At 45.0% G+C, this 21,134-nt stretch overlaps 2 protein-coding genes across 8 annotated transcripts in view; one reads left to right on the forward strand and one right to left on the reverse strand.

Moving 5' to 3' along the window:
• The window catches only part of CAPN7 (calpain 7), a 48,133-nt gene extending 44,118 nt beyond the window's left edge, over nt 1-4,015 (forward strand). For all 4 annotated transcript variants that reach the window (XM_036900987.2, XM_036900984.2, XM_036900986.2 and 1 more), the window contains 3 exons: nt 849-979; nt 2,709-2,801; nt 2,885-4,015. In XM_036900987.2, the coding sequence (XP_036756882.2) occupies nt 849-979; nt 2,709-2,801; nt 2,885-3,029 (369 nt within the window). In that variant the 3' untranslated portion in view covers nt 3,030-4,015. The remainder of the gene's footprint in view (nt 1-848; nt 980-2,708; nt 2,802-2,884) is intronic.
• A 2,038-nt stretch (nt 4,016-6,053) lies between these two features.
• The window catches only part of SH3BP5 (SH3 domain binding protein 5), a 72,697-nt gene continuing 57,616 nt past the window's right edge, over nt 6,054-21,134 (reverse strand). For 2 of the 4 annotated variants that reach the window (XM_036900982.2, XM_036900978.2), the window contains 5 exons: nt 11,968-12,122; nt 10,657-10,699; nt 9,811-10,027; nt 7,917-8,177; nt 6,054-7,443 (listed from right to left, as the gene is read on the reverse strand). In XM_036900982.2, coding sequence (XP_036756877.2) covers nt 7,232-7,443; nt 7,917-8,177; nt 9,811-10,027; nt 10,657-10,699; nt 11,968-12,122 — 888 coding nt within the window. In that variant the 3' untranslated portion in view covers nt 6,054-7,231. The remainder of the gene's footprint in view (nt 7,444-7,916; nt 8,178-9,810; nt 10,028-10,656; nt 10,700-11,967; nt 12,123-21,134) is intronic. The other 2 variants (XM_057491527.1, XM_036900980.2) reach the window with 1 other exon arrangement.

A 21,134-nucleotide genomic window follows, 5' to 3' on the forward strand; every position in this document is an offset into this window, starting at 1 on the left:
TCCTTTGTTTAAGTAGTACAGGATTTTCCCTTGTGTTTTACCATGAGCTTGTCTAAAACATAACACCCTATTTTTAACTGATAACAACTTTCATAGAATTTATACTCAGTGATGTGTGGAGCTACAAATTAGATTCCCTGCCCAGGCTCAGCAAAAGCAGCTCTGAAGCTGATAAATCTCTTTGTTGTCTTAACACAAGCTGGCCTGCTCCCCCAGGATCCCTGAATGAGCAGGACCACCAGTTAACTGTCAGCTTTGACTGCTTCTCAGCTTGAGTGCCACTGCGTTACAGATCTTCCAGGGGGTATCTCCAGCCCTTCTGCTCAGTTGGGGCCAGATGACACTCTCCATAGCAAGTGGTGCTGTGACTTCTTGCCTGTGCATGGCCAAACTGGGCTCTAGGTCCCTCAAAACTCCTTGAGGATTGAAATGAGGCAGATCTGCACCCTCCTGAGTTCCTTGGTCAGAATGGCCTCCAACTTGGTTTTGCAAGTAAGCAAAGCCGCTGGTTGGGATGACGACTCAGGCACCGTGGGTATGAACTCCATCTGCCGAGGTCTGTGTGCACTGGCCTGGTGAGGGGCAGTGCAGTCAGCTTGTAGCCACTTCTCTTACCCTCCTAATGTGGTCTCTCTGGGGCTCTGGTGCAGAGGGTGCTTCCACCTCACCCCCCTTGTTGCAGGACTCTCTCAGTGGTGTCTTGTTCTCAAATAGGTATTAGTAGTAGTTCTTGTGAAGGGAGCAAAGCTAGGCACACCCTGGATCATCATCTTGGTGCTGTCACTCCCTCTTTAAAGTAGAATTGGGCAATGTGAAGTTTTGTTAACACAAAAACCTTGTTTTATTAGATTAATGGAAAATGGAGTGGTCAGAGTGCTGGAGGATGTGCAAATTTCCAAGAGACTCACAAAAATAACCCCATCTACCAATTCCATATGGAAAAGCCCGGGCCATTACTGATTGAACTGAGAGGACCAAGGTTTGTGATGAGAATGTTACACTATTTCAGATATAATGTTATATTAAAAATGAGCTTAGTGGAAGAGAATAGTGTTTTGAAACAGACCTGTGCACATATGAACACTTGATTTAATAAAGATGGCATTGCAGAAGAGTGAAGAAAGGACAGTATGTTCATTAAATGTACTGGAATAATTGCATATCCATGTACCAAGAATGTAACTAGACCCTATCTCACATGAAATCTAAAAATAAATTTCAGATGGATTACTAACAGAGGAGACATCTTAATAACCTCAGGATAAGGAAAGATTTCTTAATACACAAAGAGAACATAAAAAGATATGTAAATATGCTACATCAGTGTGAAGAAAGTCTGCAGTTTTTAAAAAATATATTTGAGTAGGCTTGTCATAAGAGACTATACAAATGGTCAGTGAATCACTGTAATAAGAGTAAAAAATTTGAAACAACCCATGTTCACCAATGGCATTAAGGATTATAAAACAGAGTCCTGTGCAATAGAGAAAATAAATTAACAGCTCTCATAAAATTTGATGGATAAGTCTTAAAAACACTGCTGAGCAGAAACCACGTGCAATAGAATATATACTATGTGACTCCACTTACATGAATCAAGAACAGGCAAAACTGAACTATTGTTCAAAGGCACATGGAGGTAGACTATTTAGAAAGGAGGAAAGTGATTACCATGAAAGTTAGCTATGTGGGTGGGGCCTGGGGCTGTGATGACAAAGGTCTAAACCAGGCACCTCTCTGGAGCTGGGAGGGTCTTGCTGATCCAAGTAGCAGTAACCCAGGTGTTTGTTCACTTTGGAAATTGTTACACTATTTTACACACACTATTTCAAAGTTAAAAAAAAAATTTAAATACAGACAATATAAATAAAAATACTAAAGATAAAACTAGGCTTAATTTTGTCTGCCTTACAAATTCAGAAGAAACTAATGATCCTTTAAATATAATTAAGCTATTTTCCAGTCATTTAAAATACTTTCACCAGTTTGATAGGTGAAATAAGGTATCTAATTGCTTTTATTTTTAATTTTCTAGGCAGATTGAACGTGTAAAATGTTTGATAATGCTTACTTATTCTTTTATTGCTTATTCACATCTTTTGCCCAATTTTCCAATGGAGCTGTTTTTGTTTATTGTAAGCATAAATAAGGATATTAACTCCTTCACATTTGCAAGTATTTTTTCCAGGTCATCAAATTTTTTAAACAGAAATTTTGATTTTAAATTAATCAAATCTCACCCCAATATCAAATACATTCTTATATCATCTTTGTTTTTATGTTTTTTTTTTTTTTACATTCTATTTTCTCAATAAGTAATCATTCTTTTCCCTACTAATTTGGAAGCCGTGTCTACCATAGACTAATTACTTCTGTAAATTTTAATTCAGGCCTTTCTCTCCTCTTCTGCTTTCTACAATATTTTATTTAAATTTAACATTATTCCTGGGAGCTTGGGTGTGTGAAAGTATAGTTTTAATATTATATTAATTTTCATGGTTTCAGTTTAAAAATAAAAATGGTGTTTTGTATAATCAAGAGTAAAAATAGTATGCATGTGTTTCAGTGCTGTTTCTTCCTCCTAAAACTTGAGAAAGAATACATTTTATTTCATAGTTTATCTGTACTTTAGGTATAGTTATTTTTAGGTATGGATTTGCTTGAGACCACTTAATTATAGCAGTAATTCTGTTCCTTTTTATTGTTAGACAATATAGTGTTGGATTTGAGATTGTAATAGTTTCTATGGTGGGAGATCCTGGTCCCCATGGCTTTCAGAGAAAATCAAGTGGTGACTACAGGTAATGTTGGCTTTTGATTGTATCTAATTTATACTTTCTGTGGCATCATCTGTAAACCTTCTTCTCATTTCCTCTTAATATAGATGTGGATTTTGCTACCTGGAACTAGAAAATATACCTGCTGGGATCTACAATATCATTCCCAGTACTTTTTTGCCTAAACAAGAAGGACCTTTTTTCTTGGACTTTAATAGTATTATCCCTATTAAGACAACACAACTTCAGTGATGAAGAATCTCTCAGCAATTACTCAGCTCTTTAAATGAGGATACAAACCTCCAGGACACACAACAATCAGAACAGAATTAAATCTATAAACTTTACATCATCTGGTGCTCAAGACATGGTGTTTAGTGGGTATTGTATATAGTCAGTTACTCAAAATCATTTACATTTATATGTTTTGTGTGTACATGGAGTTGGCTTGCAGCGAAAGGGCCATATTGTGTAAAAAAGTGCAGATGATTAAGGATTAGACTCAGCACTGTGAGAGGCCTTTGGTAAAGAGACCTCAGGCCAGACGGGGGCCACAGACTCACTGAGGGGATGGGTAGGCTGACATACATTCTGAAGTAGTTACACAATGTCTGTCTTTTTGGCAGAGCATGTTGTAAATTAAATTTGCTTGTGTTGTGACTCTACATTGTGGGCAACTAATCACCAAGTGAATCACATCACTATAACATCTAATTTTGCATTATTGTGACTTTAAATGTTTATTGTTGCCCAGATGTTTTATAAATCTTTAAGAAATAATGAACTTAGCATGAAGATGCTCATGCTTAACAATGAAGGCCATTGAAGTTAGATACCTGTCTCCCACTGACTCATGTAAAGAGATTTACAATATTCATTATCGTAATTCTTACTTTTTATCAGGTTGGTGAAAGTAGTAATCAGAGATGAAGACATTACAGCTTAGTTTGTATAGTCTTTTAAAAATTGCTGCGTATAGTTCAGTGCTTTTATGGAAACAACATAAAGAAAATCACAGTTGAGAATTCAATATATGGCAATTAGGTTGCTTTCAGAAAAACTGCAATTGCCATGTGTAAATTCTCAGTTTATATAAAAGTACATCAGAGCAAAATGATGCTCAGAATTTTCAACTGAAAATAAGGTAGAATTTTTCATTATTTCTACTTTATAATTATCAAATATTAATTTTGTATTTCTATCTCAATTGAAATAAAGTGTTTATACTTTGGAAACTGCATAGTTTAACCTAAAGAAATTATTAAATTTGCATTAAACCATGCTTCAACAGAAAAGTCATTTTCTGCATTCAGGATAGTGGCAGATTGTTACACTAATGAGATTTTACTTTGGTAAATATTTGGTGCTTTCAATCAAGCATATTAATTCTAGGTGAATTTTAATTCTCTGTGGTCCTTTAAAGAAAAAAAATCTAAAGCATAAGAGCTGTATTTTAAACAGATGATTTGAACCTCTTAAAGACTCTTGTACAGAATGCAAACCAAAATAAGACCGAGTCCCTCCCCTCCAAAGTTCAATGGAGACCTATATATGAACAGTTTAATGACTGTAATGTTGAATTACGTAACACAGCTCCAAAAACACTGCTCCAAATGTATAAGTAACGGAAAGGTTAAGAAAGATGAGTTTGGCTGGACCAGTATATACCGAAAACAGTCTGATTCTCAGTTGCATGCACATTAGAATCATCTGGGGAGCTTTTTAAAGTCCAGTGCCCAAGTGTACCCTGCAGGAGGTGAGTGAGTCACTGGGGCTGAGAGCAGCATTTAAGCTTCCTAAGAGCTTCCCGGGCACAGCAGAGGTCGGGAATCACTCCTCCAACTTAACCGTCTTAAGAAAACCTAGAAAAAATGGACAGCTTCCTAGAAAAATACAACCTCTAAGACTGACCCAGAAAGAAACAGAAAATCTATAAACAGACCAATTACCAGCAAGGAAATTGAAGCGGTAATCAAAAAACTACCCAAGAACAAAACCCCCAGGCCAGATGGATTTACCTCAGAATTTTATCAGACATACAGAGAAGACATAATACCCATTCTCCTTAAAGTTTTCCAAAAAATAGAAGAGGGAATACTCCCAAACTCATTCTATGACACCAACATCACCCTAACACCAAAACCAGGCAAAGACCCCACTAAAAAAGAAAATTACAGACTAATATCCCTGATGAACAAAGATGCAAAAATACTCAACAAAATATTAGCAAACCGAATTCAAAAATACATCAAAAGGATCATACACCACGATCAAGTGGGATTCATCTCAGGGATGCAAGGATGGTACAACATTTGAAAATCCATCAACATCATCCACTAGATCAACAAAAAGGACACAAACCACATGATCATCTCCATAGATGCTGAAAAAGCATTCGACAAAATTCAACATCCATTCATGATAAAAACTCTCAACAAAATGGGCATAGAGGGCAAGTACCTCAACATAATAAAGGCCATCTATGATAAACCCACAGCCAACACCATACTGAATGGTGAGAAGCTGAAAGCTTTTCCTCTGAGATTGGGAACAAGTCAGGGATGCCCACTCTCCACACTGTTATTCAACATAGTACTGGAGGTCCTAGCCACAGCAATCAGACAAAACAAAGAAATACAAGGAATCCAGATTGGTAAAGACTATTTGCAGATGACATGATATTATACATAAAAAACCCTAAAGATCCCACTCCAAAACTACTAGAACTAATATTGGAATTCAGCAAAGTTGCAGGATACAAAATACATACACAGAAATCTGTGGCTTTCCTATACACTAACAATGAACTAATAGAGAAATCAGGAAAACAGTTCCATTCACAATGGCATCAAAAAGAATAAAATATCTAGGAATAAACCTAAGCAAGGAAGTGACAGCTACAGGACACTCTTAAGAGAAATTAAAGAAGACACTAACAAATGGAAACTCATCCCATGCTCTTGGCTAGGAAGAATAGTCAAAATGGCCATCCTGCCCAAAGCAATCTATAGATTCAATGCAATCCCTATCAAATTACCAACAGTATTCTTCAACGAACTGGAACACATAGTCCAACTTAACCGTCTTCATTTTCCTAAAACTGTTATTGCTTGGCTTTTTAGCAGCAAAAGTGGAATTATAATTTGAACTGTGGTAATTGGGGCTTAATTATTAGGATCCATGACCTTTATTGAAAATAACAAATGACCACTGCATTCCATGTTTTTCCTTAGGCAACATCAGCTTTTCTTATTTGAAGTCACAGAAAGCTAGACATTTTCTTAAGCCATTTTATTCCACCCAAGTTATTAAGACAAGTACAAAATAACCTTTTAGTTAGGATATTTTATCAGTCATTAAAAAAGGAGAAAGCACTACAGTATGAAGGTTTACAAATGACTAAAATATACAAGCTGTGTCAGAATTAATGGACAACTTGAAATGGGGTTGCTTTTTTCTTTCAGAAATGTGGTTTTCTTAACAAAAAAGTATAAGTATAATACAGTGCTTTAAATATGTGTAACCATGAAAACAGAAAACAGTTTTAACACTACTACTATTAGCATAACAGAATCCATTGCTTCTATTTAACAGCCTTTGCCAACACATGCCTACTCCCTTTCCTAGCTTCAAGGAACAATTTCCTCTAAGAAATACTAGTGCAGCATAACTCTTAAATAATTTCTTCATGCTCTTTCTTTTAGAATGAGTCCCCTTGGCTGGTAGGACAAGGTTTATGTTACAGAATCTTCTCTCCCACCACCAATTCCCTTGTATGATACATTGTCCCTGGCACCCTCATCCCCACCCAGTTCCCACTCTGCCATTCGCCTTTCCCACCCTGAAAAGTGCAGTTCATGATGACCTTTATAGAAAACGGTTTTAATGGGGGTCCCTACATACATGCTGTTTAAAAAGCCCCTCTTAAACACGATGAAAATGAATTGGGTACTTGGATTTTTTTTGATTCTTCACTGCATCAAAAGTCTATGTTCTGAATATTTGAGTTTTGCTCTTCTTTTTTATTTGAATCCCCTGGGCTGTGAAAGAGAGAACATCTCCATTTTCCCAAATAGAGAGTGAGAGGGGGGGAAAGAGAAGCAGCTGCTGGCCACGGTGTAGCTCAGCTTCCCCGCCGCTTTCCCGGCCCAGGTTCTCTCATAGGAACTAGTTGTCTTGTTCCCACAACACTGTCACCAGTAATGCTCCATGAAGGCTTTGAACCTGGCCACAGGCCACTGCAACCACGGACCAGCTCTGAAATACCAGATGGCCCAAAAGCTTCCCCATGAGAAAAATCTTCAGCCCTCAAGGTCACTGAAACTTCTTCCATTAGTGCAGTTTAGAGTAAACGCTTAAAATTTGGCATATGTTAAATGATTATTGGCACAATGTTCTCCATACAGTTCCATGTATAACTACTGATATGCACCAGGGCCAGGGCTGTGGGTGGATCAGCCAATCTGCACCATTTTTATGTCAGCAATAATCGCATCTCTTCCCTTTGAGCACTGGAGGGAGAGCTGTTTCATCCTGTTCTCCAAGGCCCGGCCTTCGCGGGAGGTGCTGCTCTGGCTCCTGCCACGGCCACCACTGCTGATGCTGAGACCACGATTGTTGCTGGCTTTGTCACTTGTTTTATTCTCTGCCCCTTCTGCCCGGTCTCCTACAGAAACATAAAGATTATTTAGTGAGCATGGACAGTCCCAGGAGTCACTGGGGCTATCTGCCAGCTCAGCCCTCTAGAATCCAGGGTTGCCCAGCCGCACATCACAGAGGGCTCTCTGCCCTGCGATCACTGACAGCCTTTATTCCTTAGTGCTTTATGTATTTCTTATCTTTAGAGATGAAAGTTCTCATCCTCATAACAGCTGGGGATCAGCACCGCCCTAGGACACGCTGGTCGGGGGGACTGTTGCCATGAGACGCAGAGCCCAAGCTGTACTTCAGAGCAGCTGGTCAGGAGCAGAGCCAGGGGCCCCGGCACAGGAGTTGGAATCTCAGTTACCAGCTCTGACTGCACAGGCAAAGACGCAGTCACGTACATGGGGGGGCTCTGAAACCTGGCAGGGGCCTAGAATGGCACAGAGATCTGGGTGCAGAGGCTGGGAGCCCCCTGGTGAGACCATTGGCACTCACCTCGTTCCACCTCACACTCGGGGGAGGAGGCCCCACTGCATTCGCTGCGAGGGCCCAACACCGGGAACATCATCCCAAACTCCGACAGGGACACAGGACTGGGAAGGTCCAGGCTGCCGGGCCTTGGCGCTGCAGGGAACTGGCCGGACATCTCTGACGGGCTCGTTGGTCCTGAACTGAAACTGGACACAGACTGGGTTTCCGAGTCGTCTTCAGACACAAAGTTGTTACAGCTGTCATCTTCAAAGGCCTCAGAGGCCACTAGGATGAGAGAACACCAGTCACACTTGACAGGTAGCAGCCTGGTTGCTTAGATACTCCCAAAGGTCATCTGTTGGCAGGCAGGATGGCATGGGGTGCAGAATCCCTACTGCTGTGGGCACCCCATGAAAGCAGTGTGACCGTCCCCAGTCTGCATGGCTGGACCAGTGCAGCCAAAGGGAAGCAGCCGGATCCCCTGGACCTTCAGTGGCCTCACAATAGCTCTCAGCCTCTCCTGCCAGGCAGTGCCTCGAGGGGAGATGAGTTCGGTCACAGGTCAGGGGCTTCTTCTTCTGTCCTCTGACAGCCCCCACCCTCCCCCACACACAGGAAGAGTGCTGGCCCTTTCTGAGGCACACGGAACTTAAGAGGTCCTTCTTTCACAGAAGCAGGAGCTGCCAGAAGAAACAGCCCTGCATGGAGTATTTGCTATCTTCCCCTGCTGGGACCTTTGCTATCTTCCAGGTAGCTTCTTATTGTGTAAAAGGCGCGCTCAGAGCCTGCCTCGATCACTTCACCACAATGGGACAAAGTCCCCTCGCAGTGCTCCGCACTTGTGCCTCCTTCCCTCAGTGGCGCAGAGTGACCAGGCCCAGGGCCATGCTGTTCTGGTGGAAGGGAAGCTGCTCCAGCCTTTAGCTACTTTCCTGTCAGCCTGCACACAACCTGCTGCTTCTTCGATCATCATCGTCTACTCCCCTTTCTCCTTGCTCATCTTTACCGACAGCCCTGGCAGCCTCCCCTAGAGGACTACAACAGATGAGAAGTAGTGTCATGTGGGGACAGAAAAGGGGCTCAATTCAGAATTCAAACTCTACCTCCACTCCTTGACGAGCAGCCCTGGTCAAGTTGCCTAACCTCTCTGTGCTTCATGTTCCTCTCCATACAGGCAGGGATTATGAAATAGCAAGTATTAAAGTACCTGACACATCGCTGATGCTCAAATTACACATTTTTTCCTTTAACCTGGCCTGGCAAACATTTGTTGGGTGAATTAAAGACGTCCCGAGGAAGGCTGAGCCGACGGGTTATTCCCCAGGAAAGGCAGAGAAAGCTGGCGTGCACAGCAGTGCTGCAGGGGCTGCCATGACTAACACGCAGGGGCCACGTCAGACTTCCCTACCAGTGCCCGGGGGTGGCCTGGGAAGAGGCCTCTGCAGTCAGTGGCCAGTGGAAGTCACCCGTGTAGAGTGCTCGCTGGGTGCCAGCATTTCATTTACTCCTAACCACGCCTCTACACAGTAAGTCCTCCCCATTTTACAGGTGAAGAGGCTGAGACAACTGACACCTTGCCCACCTCATGTACTAGGGGAATGTCAGGATTTGAATCAAATCTGATTCCAAAGTAAGTTTCTGTTCTTAGTTCTTCCCAGCAGGACTTCTCAGAGCCTTGAAAGTTCTAATAGGTACTTTGGATGTGAGAGGGGGTAGAAGTGTGACATTTTCCAAACTTACTGACCACAGACTTCTGACTTTGTGGAACACTCAGGAGCATCTAGAGGAACACAGTGGTCCAAAAAATGTGGGAAGCCACCAGAGACACCCTCGGGCTTACCCTTCCGAGACGCTGAGGTGGCCCAGGTGGCGGACAGCACAAGCGGAGCCATCTCGCCTGCCCACCAGCCCTGCTCACCAGAAACCGCATCCGGCTCGGCCTTGCTCCCCAGCAGGTCCTCTGCAGCCCCACTGCCCTCGGCGCCGACGCCACAGCCCCGTGGCCCCATGGCGCAGGAGCGCCGCCGCTCGTGGATCTCGTCCGAGATCATCTCCAGGTTCTTCAGGGCCGTCTTGTACTCGCCTTTCGCTAGCGCCAGTCTGGCCTGCAGGTCGTCCACAGTCTTCTTGAGTTGCTGCTCAGGAAGACAGGAGGCGTGGTGAGTGAAGGCTGCCCCTCCTGGCCTTGCAGTGCTTCAGAATGACAGGTTCCCGCGTATTTTCCACTCAGCCGCCCCCAAACTATTGCCGAAACGTGACTGAGGACCCGACTGCTCTTACCGCAGCTCCACACGCCCAACACAAAAGCCGCCGCGCCAGCCCCAGCTCCCGCACCTGCAAACTGCCCGTGGCAGAACACACCCTCCAGCAGGCGGCACTAGGGTGCCAAGCTCACACAGAAGCCCACATTCCGGCCATTTGTCCCCACCCAGGGCTGTTTCTCAAACTTGAGCTGGAGGCCTTGTTAAAACCCAGATGGCTGGGCTCCCCAACAACTTGTGATTTGTAGGTCGGGGTGAGGCCCGGGCAGTGCTGCTGGTCCTTGGAGCCACGGGGAACCACTGGCTCAGTGTTACATGGGCCGTGACAGGGCGGCACATTTAGAGGACTTCACAGGCCACTTGAGGCTGACCAAGACCGCTCTGAGGCCTGTCTCCCCCCTCCCGCTGCAGGGAGCACGCCACACAGAAGGCTGCTTCCATGGACAGTGGGGCTGCAAGTGCGGGGAGGTCCCAAAAGTGATGGGGGCAAAGGCCGCATGTACCTCAAGTTGCACGTAGTACTTTGCCTTCAGTTCAAAATAAGGCCTGTGGAAGACAAGGAAGGGCCGTGAGGGTGGCGCAGCGCCGTGAACACCGCAGCATGCACAGGGGCCAGCAGCCGAGCTGGCCAGGCCACCCTTCCAGAGCTGTGTAAGCTCTGAGGAAGCCCTGAGACGGAGGCGATGTCTGAGCTCCAGGGCCTGACAGAGACGCCAGTTAGCGCTGAGCTCATCCAGGACCGAGCAGGGTGAGCCCATCTCAAGATACGGGGAACCCCCACCCCCACCCCTACCCCACCCCACCCACCCCGTGTGCACTTGAATCCTGGGAGCCCCGCACCCTGGCTCACTCTCCTCTCCGGGGAGGCCGTTCAAGGCCACATGGGGTGTGTCCAGCAGCAAGGTGGCCCAGCTTGCCTGGGGAGGTTGGTGCACCAAGGATGCAGAGCAGAGGAGGTGGGGGAGGGGCTGGCTCGGGTTACCTGGGGAAGGGAGCAGTGCGCCCCCTCGCGGAGGACAGTGGGGCCTCCGAAAGGATGGGGCTCAGATGGGTGCTCTTGGACTTTCTAGCCTAGAGGTGTCACATGGCCTGCAGACCCAGTCAGATCATGGGCAAGAGAGAGGACAAGAAATGCCAATAATCTACTTTTTTGGGTTCTAGGTGAGGCTATTTTTTGGAACTTTGGTATCTGAGCATTTAGACCAGTGCTGTATTGTTGAGCCGTTCACCCTCCATGAAGCTCCCAGTCTGTCTCTGGCTGTGGTTTTAGGCCATCTCAAATCTTACCTCTTTTGCTAGGAGGCCCAGCAATTGTGAATGAAGCAGGGGGCTTGTCCCTAAGATTGTTACTGTACACACATATAGTAGTATTAAGAAGAGCTTGTAAAAAATCTCCATTAAAACCAAATTTGCATAATTTCTTCAGCTCTTGGTCCATAGAGAACATGTTTTGTGTATATAGCTTATCCCTATTATGCTGATAGGTAAACTGAGAGTCAGGACTCATCCACACTGTCCGCCACAGAGCCACAGGTACAACCTGAGCATCCCAAAGCCCAGGCCCTGGCCCCAGCCAATGAGCCACACAGCAGTTTGCTTCTGCAATTCCTTTCCTGTGTCTCCCAGGCCTGTCATACGTGAAGCCCGGTCCCCTGAGGATCTTCTGCCTTAGGATATACAGAGTTTGGGGGGCAGAGGGAGCCTGCACAGGAGGCTCTGGTGAAATGGGTCCCTGAGTACACAGCACATAAAAACTTGAGGGGATATGGAAGACAGTCAGTCATACAGCCCAGGAACCGCATGCCCAGACTCACTTGGACTTGCTGATGGCTCTCTTGAGTTTCTTCTCCAGCTGCCGCATGCGGCCCATGGCTGCGTTGTACCTGGCTGCCGTCTCCTTGTGCACCAGCTCGCTCCTCGTCTTCGTCTGCTCCGCCTCCATGACCTGGGAATGACAGCAGACGTCAGCCTGGGCAAGCCCAGAATGGTCCCTTGTTGGCACATGGCTCATAGCATTTAAAAACTATTCTTTAAGGAAATTAGTGAAATTAGGGCAGACTAAGACTAAACTAAATTCCAAATTGAATAGAATCACTTTTCCCTATTAATGTATTTTGGAAAAGTCTTATCAGGTAGTAGCCAAATTGACTATGGCAATAAGAAAACAAGGAAAAATAAAACAGAAAAGTATGAAACCACAGTCTGATTCAACTGATGTCCACTTCCTTCTGCCAGGTCTCCTGGCTCTAAGCAGCCACCACAGGATCCTCCTGCTCCCGCCCTGGGCCAGGGGCTTATGGTCAGGCAAATGGCCAAACGGCACTGGCAGGAACTTAACAGACACCAAGGAAGCAGGAGACCTACCAAAACCAGGCATGGGAGCATCAGGGTAATAAGGCAACCGTCATCCCAGCTGTTTGGCCCTTTCCCAAATATCCTGAATTAGCTGATAGACAAAAAAGAATCCAGGACCCAGAGGACTAAATTTCACATTTAAACAAATTAATTTCAAGTCATCCATATTAAGTATCAAGGTTCACAGAAATTCTGGACCAGGGGTCTGGTAAGAAATTCTGGGAGTAACATTTTATCAAGCCTGTGGATAAAAATGAGTTTCAAAACCAACAATCAAGGGCCCTCAATGGCCATAAAAACAAAACAGCTCAAAGGCACATTCCCAGATCCGTGGAGTGTTGGTTCTTTCGTGCCTCACCAGAGGAAGGGCATCAGAACAAGACCTGCCGTGAAGGGAGATGATGACGGACGGCCATTCAGGCCGCAGAAGCAGCTCACATTTTCTTTCTCATCTTCATTTTGAGGTTGGACTGGAGGCTGCACTTTGCTTCCCTGAGGAGCACGAGAGGAGCGTAGTGGGCCCTGGTCATGGTCCCACTCTCTCAGACCCCAGCAAGACCACCAAGCCCTCGACAGGAAGTTGAGGGAGAAGCCGGGCGGGAGGTGCTGACGCCCTATCATCCCCTCCAGGCAAAGGATTGGTTAAGTGTCAGGAAGAATTATGAAAGACTTTGAAATGAGCACAAAAAGTTATGGGGTGTCCTAATATCCCTTTCAGGTTCTAGCTTTGGAGCTATTTTGTAGCTCTAAAAGTTGTAGAAAACTAATAGTAAAACAAATAATTTTTATTCTTAGAAATGAAGATTAACTGTGTCCCAGTAGAGGTACATTTATGGATTGCCCTGTAAATATTGACCAGTTTTAAATATATTTGTGAATTTATTTCAGCATTCTTGATTTTCTATATACATTTTTGAAATTCTATTTTTGAAATAATATTAGCTCCCTCGTTTATTAATAAGCTAAATAAAATCTTTGAACATTTAATATTCATATTTATCAGTTGGGCTTTTACCTTCTTAAAACTATGTATCTTTTAACAAAGGCTTCAATGCTTTAGATACTTTTAACAACAGAATTAAAACAGGGAAGGAAAATATAAGGGAACTGAGCTAAGCTGGCAAGAGGTGACACATTTGCTAAAATGACTTTTTAACTAAGACCAAAGGGCTAGGAGAATCCTTTCCCTTTGTTCTAACACCAAAGATTACACAATGAAAGTGCATAAACATTCTATACTCAGAGAATTAGCAGTAACTCTTCAGTCTTGTCTTAAATCTTAAGCTTCAAGGATTTACTCGTGTAACCTTTATGAAAACTCAAAATCTCAAGTTTATCAGACAGACAAAGGCAGCATTTTGGGGGAGATCTGTTCCATTACAGAAGGATTCAATACAAGGTTCACATTTAAGGAACGGTCTGAAAGCATTTTAAATGGACCAATTTCTCTAAGAACTGGTTCTTTGAAAAGATAAACAAAATTGATAAACCTTTAGCTAGACTCATCAAGAAAAGATGAGGACTCAAAATCAGAAGTGAAACAAAAGTTACAAATGACACCACAGAAACAAATCATTATGAGATTACTATGAAAAATCATATGCCAACCAATTGGACAACCTAGGAGAAACTGTTAAATTCCTAGACACACGTAATCGTCCAAGACTGAATCAGGTAGAAGACAGAAAACCTGAACAGACCAATTACTAGTAATGAAACCAAAGTGGTAATCAAAAATCTCACAACAAAAATGCAGGACCAGATGGCTTCATGGGTAAATTCTACCAAACATTTAAAGAGTTAATACCTATCCTCAGTATTCCAAAAAATTGAAGAGGAAGGTAAGCTTCCAAATTTATTCTATAAGGCCAGGATCACCTTGATACCAAAATCAAAGACAATACAAAAAAAGAATATATCAGTATCTCTTGATTAACATAGATGCAAAAATCCTCAATAAAATATTAGTGAACTAAATTAAAAAATAATATTAAAAGGATAATTCACCACAACCAAGTGGGATTTATACCAGGGATGCAAGGATGGTTCAATATTTACCTGCAAATTGTCAATGTGATATACCACATTACTAAAAGGAAGAATAAAAACCATATGATTCAATTGATGCTGAAAAAGCATTTGACAAAATTTGGCATTCATTCATATAAAAACTCTCAAAGTGGGTATACAGGGGACATACCTCAACATAATAAAGGCCATATATGCCAAACCCACAGCTAACATCATAGAATGATGAAAAGGCTGAAAGCTTTCTCTCTAAAATCAGGAACAGGACAAGGAAGCCCACTCCCACCACTTTTATTCAACATGTGCAGGAAAATGAAATTGGATCACTGTCTTACACTATACACAAAAATAAGCTCAAAATAGATTAAAGAACTAAAGTCCTAGCCATAGCAATCAGACAGAAAATAAATAAAAAGCATCCAAACTGGAAAGGAAGAAATAAAATTGTCACTATTTGCAGATGACATCCTACCACACATAGGAAACACTAGACTCACCAAAAAAACTTTTAGAATAAATGAATTCAGTAAAGTCATAGATATAAAATCAATATTCAGAAATCTGTTGCATTTCTTTATACAAATAATGGAATAACAGGAAGAGAAATTAAGAAGCCCTACTTATAATGGCACCAAGAAGAATAAAAAACCTAGGAATAAATCTAAACAAAGAGGTAAAAGATCTCTACTCTGAAAACTTCAAGACATTGGTGAAGGAAATTGAAGACAATACATCCATGCTCAGGCATAGGAAGAATTACTATTGTTAAAATGTCCATCCTGCCCAAAACAGTCTGTATATTCAGTGTGATCCCTATCAAAGTACCAATGGCAATTTTCACTGAACTAGAGCAAAGAATCTAAAATTTGTACAGAACCAAAAAAAGAGCTCAAATACCCAAAGTGATCATGAGAAAGAACAAGCTGGTGGTATCACACTCGCTGATTTTAAAGTATACTACAAAGCTACAGCAATCAAAACAGTACGGTACCAGAACAAGAAAAGATTCACAAATCAATGGAACAGAATAGAGATCCCAGAAATAAACCCAAGTCTATATGGTCAATTAATACATGACAAAGGAGGCAAAAATATACAATAGGGAAAAGACAGGCTCTTCAATAAATGGTGTTGGGAAAACTAGACAGCTACATGCAAGAAAACTAAACTGGATCACTGTCTTATAGCATACACAAAAATAAACTTAAAATGGATTAAAGGTCTAAATGGAAGACCTGAAACCAAAAAACTCCTACAAGAAAACATATGCAGTACCCTCTTGAACATCAGCATTAATTTTTTTCTGGATACATCTCCCCAGGCAAGGGAAACAAAAGAAAAAATAAACAAATGGGACTACCTCAGACTAAAAAGCTTCTGCACAGCAGAGGACACCAATGACAAAACAAAAAGACAACCTATGGTATGGAGAATATACCCACAAACTGAATATCCAATAAGAGGTTAATATCCAAAAAGACAAAAAGAACTCACACAACTCAACACCAAAACAAATATTCTGATTTAAAAATGGGCAGAGGACCTGAATAGACATTTTCCCAAAGAAAACATTCAGATGGCCAAAAGGCACACAATAAGATGCTCCATATCACTTACCATCAGGGAAATGCAAATCAAAACCACAATGAGATATCACCTCACACCAGTCAGAATGGCTAATATCAGCAAGACAAGAAATGACAAGTGTTAGTATGGGAGAATATATTCATAAATGACAGATCTGATAAAGGGTTGACATCCAAAATATATAAAGAGCCCACACACCTCAACAAACAAAAAGCAAATAACCCAATTAAAAAATGGGCAGAGGAACTGAACAGACAGTTCTCCAAAAAAGAAATACAGATGGCCAACAGACACATGAAAAGATGCTCCACATCGCTAATTATCAGAGAAATGCAAATTAAAACTACAATGAGGTATCACCTCACACCAGTAAGGATGGCCATCATTGAAAAGACAAACAACAACAAATGTTGGCGAGGTTGTGGAGAAAGGGGAACCCTCCTACACTGCTGGTGGGAATGCAAATTAGTTCAACCATTGTGGAAAGCAGTATGGAGGTTCCTCAAAATGCTCAAAATAGACTTACCATTTGACCCAGGAATTCCACTTCTAGGAATTTACCCTAAGAATGCAGCACTCCAGTTTGAAAAAGACAGATGCACCCCTATGTTTATCGCAGCACTATTTACAATTGCCAAGATATGGAAGCAACCTAAGTGTCCATCAGTAAATGAATGGATAAAGATGTGGTACATATACACAATGGAATATTGCTCAGCTATAAGAAAAAAACAGATCCTACCATTTGCAACAACATGGACGGAGCTAGAGGGTATTATGCTCAGTGAAATAAGCCAGGCGGAGAAAGAGAAGTACCAAATGATTTCACTCATATGTGGAGTGTAAGAACAAAGGAAAACTGAAGGAACAAAACAGCAGCAGAATCACAGAACCCAAGAATGGACTAACAGGTACCAAAGGGAAAGGGACTGGGGAGGATGGGTGGGAAGGGAGGGATACGGGGGTGGGGGGAAGAAAGAGGGCATTACGATTAGCATGTATAGTGCGTGGGGGGCACGGGGAGGGCTGTGCAACACAGAGAAGACAAGCAGTGATTTTACAGCATCTTACTGCACTGATGGACAGTGACTGTGAAGGGGTATGTTGGGGGGACTTGGTGAAGGGGGGAGCCTAGTAAACATAATGTCTTTCATGTAATTGTAGATTAATGATACCAAAATTAAAAAAAAAATAAAAATAAAAAAAAAACAGAAATGACAAGTGTTGGCGAGGATGTGGAGGACGGACAGGCCTCCTGCACTGTTTGGGGGAGTGTAAACTGGTGCAGCCACTCTGGAAAGCAGTATGGGGGTTTCTCAAAACATGAAAAACAGAAATACCATGTAAGCCAGCAATCTCCCTTCTGAGAATTTACCTGAAGAAAACAAAGTCCATGATTTGAAAAGGTATATGCATCCCTGTTATCTCATCATTATTTATAATAGCCAAGATATGAAAACAACCTAAATACCTGTAGATGAATAAAGAAGATATTACATACATATACAATGTAATATCACTCAGCCATAAAAAAGAATGAAATCATGCCATTTGCTGACATGGATGGACCTCGAGGGTATTATGCTAAGTGAAGTAAGTCAGACAAAGACAAAGACAAATAGTGTATGATTTCACTTATACATAGAATCTAAAGTCAAATGAAACAGAAATAGACTCATAGAGAACAGACTGGTAGTTACCACAGAGGAAGGGGGAGTGAAATAGGTGAAGAGTGAGAAAAATAGAATGTTTGATATCTTGATCTGGGTGATGGTTACATGAGAGTATACCCATGTCAAAATTCACAGAGCTGTACACTAAGATTTGTGCATTTTATTGTATGTACCTTAGTAAAACAATAAAAAGTAAACAGATTTATAAAAGCTATCATCTGAGGCTCCAATACAGAAAGGAGCTTCCTCCCCACAAGAAGCAGGGTTTTCACCAGCAGCCTACAGGCCCTCATCTGTCTCAGCCCCTCCTACTCTGCAAGTCTTTCTAAAATTAAAAGCTCCAAGCACTTGGCAATATTGCCAATGAAGACCGAGGGGGAAGCATGCTGCAGACCCCTGCTTTACCCCTTCTGGGCTGTGTCTACTATATCCTGTCCAAATCTCCCCCACCCCATACTCACACAACCTCCTGCCCTTGCAGAGTCCTCCCCCAAACCCCCAGCTCCACTTTCTACTTCTGGGAAGAAAGTCACCAAGCGTGTCCCCCCCTTGGCTGTATCTCCTGAGTAACCAAGGAGCCCCTTCATCTGAAGTTTGCAGTTAGGCGTGAACTGTGTGGGTTGGGGGGTGGGGGGTGACAAGAGGGTTGACACAGGAACAGGGGCTCTGCTAGGGAGGCTGGAACAGGGGGTGCAGGCGAGCACAGAGGAAAGCAATGACATGAAGGCTTGTGGGGCCTCCAGGCACCACTGCCACTGGCCCAGGGCCACCCCTGCCTCCTCAAAGTCTGGGTTGAGACCTATTTGGTCTGGACTCCAATCTCTGCAGAGATGCCCCCACTGTATTCAACTCAAGAGCTGCACAGCTGATCACACAGCTATCGTGTGCACGGGGCACAGCACCCTGGGCTGCCTGGCCGTGGTGGCACCTGGGCTCCAGGCTGTGAGATGGGGCAGCACAGGGGGTGGACGGGGCAGGCAGCACCAGGAGGGGTCCCTGCGTGTGGCATTTGGGGTAAACAGTCTGAAAGGTGGAAGCACTCTGGCTGAAGCAGGTTTAGCACAAGCCCCAGCTCTCCCCTACGTCCGGCTACACGCCCCAAAGCCCCAATTTGCCATCTCTGTGCAGTGAGCCTGCAGGACTCACAAAGGAAGACAGGGGCAGTGTTCAGCTTCAGCCTCCTTTCCTGGAGCTAGAAGGTTCCCAAAGGAAGTAACTGTCCAATATGCACAGTCTTGGTCTCCCTCATGGTGGATGAGAACCTTCTCCTCAGGGTCCCCAGAGGGGACCTGCCCTGGGATGATCCAATGGCTGTCTGTGCTAACTTCTGTGGCGTCAGCCTACATGACCAGGAAGTGGGCGTCCCTGGGGTTCCCAAGGCCTGCAGAAACACATGCCTGCCCCTCAGGCCTGCCCCAGGTGCGTCTGAGGCCCAGTCAACCTGAATGGCCTCAGCCAGCACTGTAGGGTCTGCTCCAGCCATTGCTCCAAGCCCTGGGCAGGCTGGTGGGCTCAGGCCCACAGGAGCTCACCTGCCAGCTGCCCCCGGTGCACAAGACTCTGCAGAAGCAGCAGGCCTCTGCCCCTCCTCCTCAGTTGGCAGGGCAGACATGTGGGTCCAGGAGCACTGGACAGTCCCCTCCTGGGAGCCCCGGGGCAGGCAGGCTGCTCCGTCCAAAGGCCCTGGGGACCTACGCACAACAGCATGCAGGGCACCAACAGCTGAAGCCTCCTGCCTGACACCGAAGGCACTGGGCGGAGGCCCCAGCAGGGCTGGGCACAGCCTCCTCGTGGGGCCCCATGCATGCAGAATGGCCTGAACAGGCCCGGACGCTCCCACCTTGGCGTGGCTCCTCAGCCTGGGGCCTGGCTTTCTCCGGTCCTCCTCCTACTCTGAGGCGTTGCAGCCTCACTCACGGCCTCACATCCTGGAGCAAAGATCAGGGCCCTACACTGCTCTCGGGAAGGCACCTTCGGTGTCTCCTCAGAACCTCAGTCGTTCAGGCTGGTTCTTGCATCCTGGGGGAGAGGGGCCTGGGAAGGTAGCTTGTCACCACTGCCAGGGGAGGGGTGTGCACATCGGGCAGGCAGAGGCAGCGCCATCCCAGGCCTCGGATCAAGGCGCCGGGCAATCCCCGTGCCAGCTTCTGAGAGGAGGGGCTGGCTCTGCATCCCCTAGATGCCACCTAGACAGCTGAGGCCTACCCGTGTCCAAGCCACATCTCCTCCTTCCTCTATCTGGTCTCTTCCTCCCACCTGATGCCAGGCTTCCTCCCCCAGAGGATGAAGAGCTGTGGCCTTCCCATAAAGGCCACAATGGCTGAGGCCAGAGGGGCCTCTGCTGCCAGAGCCTGCTGGTCAGCAGCAGGGACTCTAACCCTGCCGACACACACACCCACAGGCCCTCAAGGGCAGGCTCGCTGCTCTGCCTCACACTGAGGGCGGCGCCCGAGGCCCTCCCTGACCCCAGCACCGAGCAGAGCGCTGCCCTTTGCCGGTCTGCGACATGACATGTGGCCTGAGAACACTGGGGCCCCCTGCGGGGCCTACCACCTCCTAGTATGCTGGCTTCTGGCTTGGCGCCAGGGGCCACTGCCCAGTGCCACCAGAGGGTGTCCGAGGGTAGGGACTCTGGCCTTCTGCCACGGTGCTGGGGTGGGAGATCTTGCAGCCCAACCACTGCCACGTCCTCAAGACTCCTGGACCTCTCCGATCTTTGGATCTTTGACTAGACCTTTTATGTAGTACTTTCTGTGGATGAAAGGTGCGATGAAGCGCCCTTCTAAAGAAACAGGCTTCCCAGAATATCCAGAAGTCAGACAAGAGAGGAGACATCAGTCGTGCCCTTCAGCACCTTCACCCACTGGCATTCAAGTCGAGTGAGCCAGGCCCACGAGGTTTGGGGAGCACGCACCATTTGGGGGAAATGCCAAATTCACAGGGAGGCTCAAAGCCAGGCAAATACATAAGTGTCTGGCCCGTGCATCACATGCAGAGCGTGTGCCCTGCAGGCTGAGATTCTCAGAGGCAGGGATGTGGCTGCGAAGAGCTCTGCCATCAGCTCTGCCTCTTGCTGGTGTGAGTCTCAAACTCTCCTTCTCTCTCGACACTTCATGGAACAGCATTTGAGGCCTAGGCAACTGGAAAGGAATCTGGGAAACAGGACTGCAGCCCAGGGTGGAAATCCTGGCCTGGGACCCAGAACAGCTGCTAATCTACACTGGTTACTCCCATGACCAAGAAACAAACCTTCAGGGGCCTCAGTGAAGACACACAGCAGATGACCTTCCCTGGGCCCCAAAAGCTGCAGGTGACACCCAGGGGCACCCAGTACAGCC

Source organism: Manis pentadactyla, chromosome 14, assembly GCF_030020395.1.
Source record: "Manis pentadactyla isolate mManPen7 chromosome 14, mManPen7.hap1, whole genome shotgun sequence".
NCBI classification, from domain to species: Eukaryota; Metazoa; Chordata; class Mammalia; order Pholidota; family Manidae; genus Manis; species Manis pentadactyla.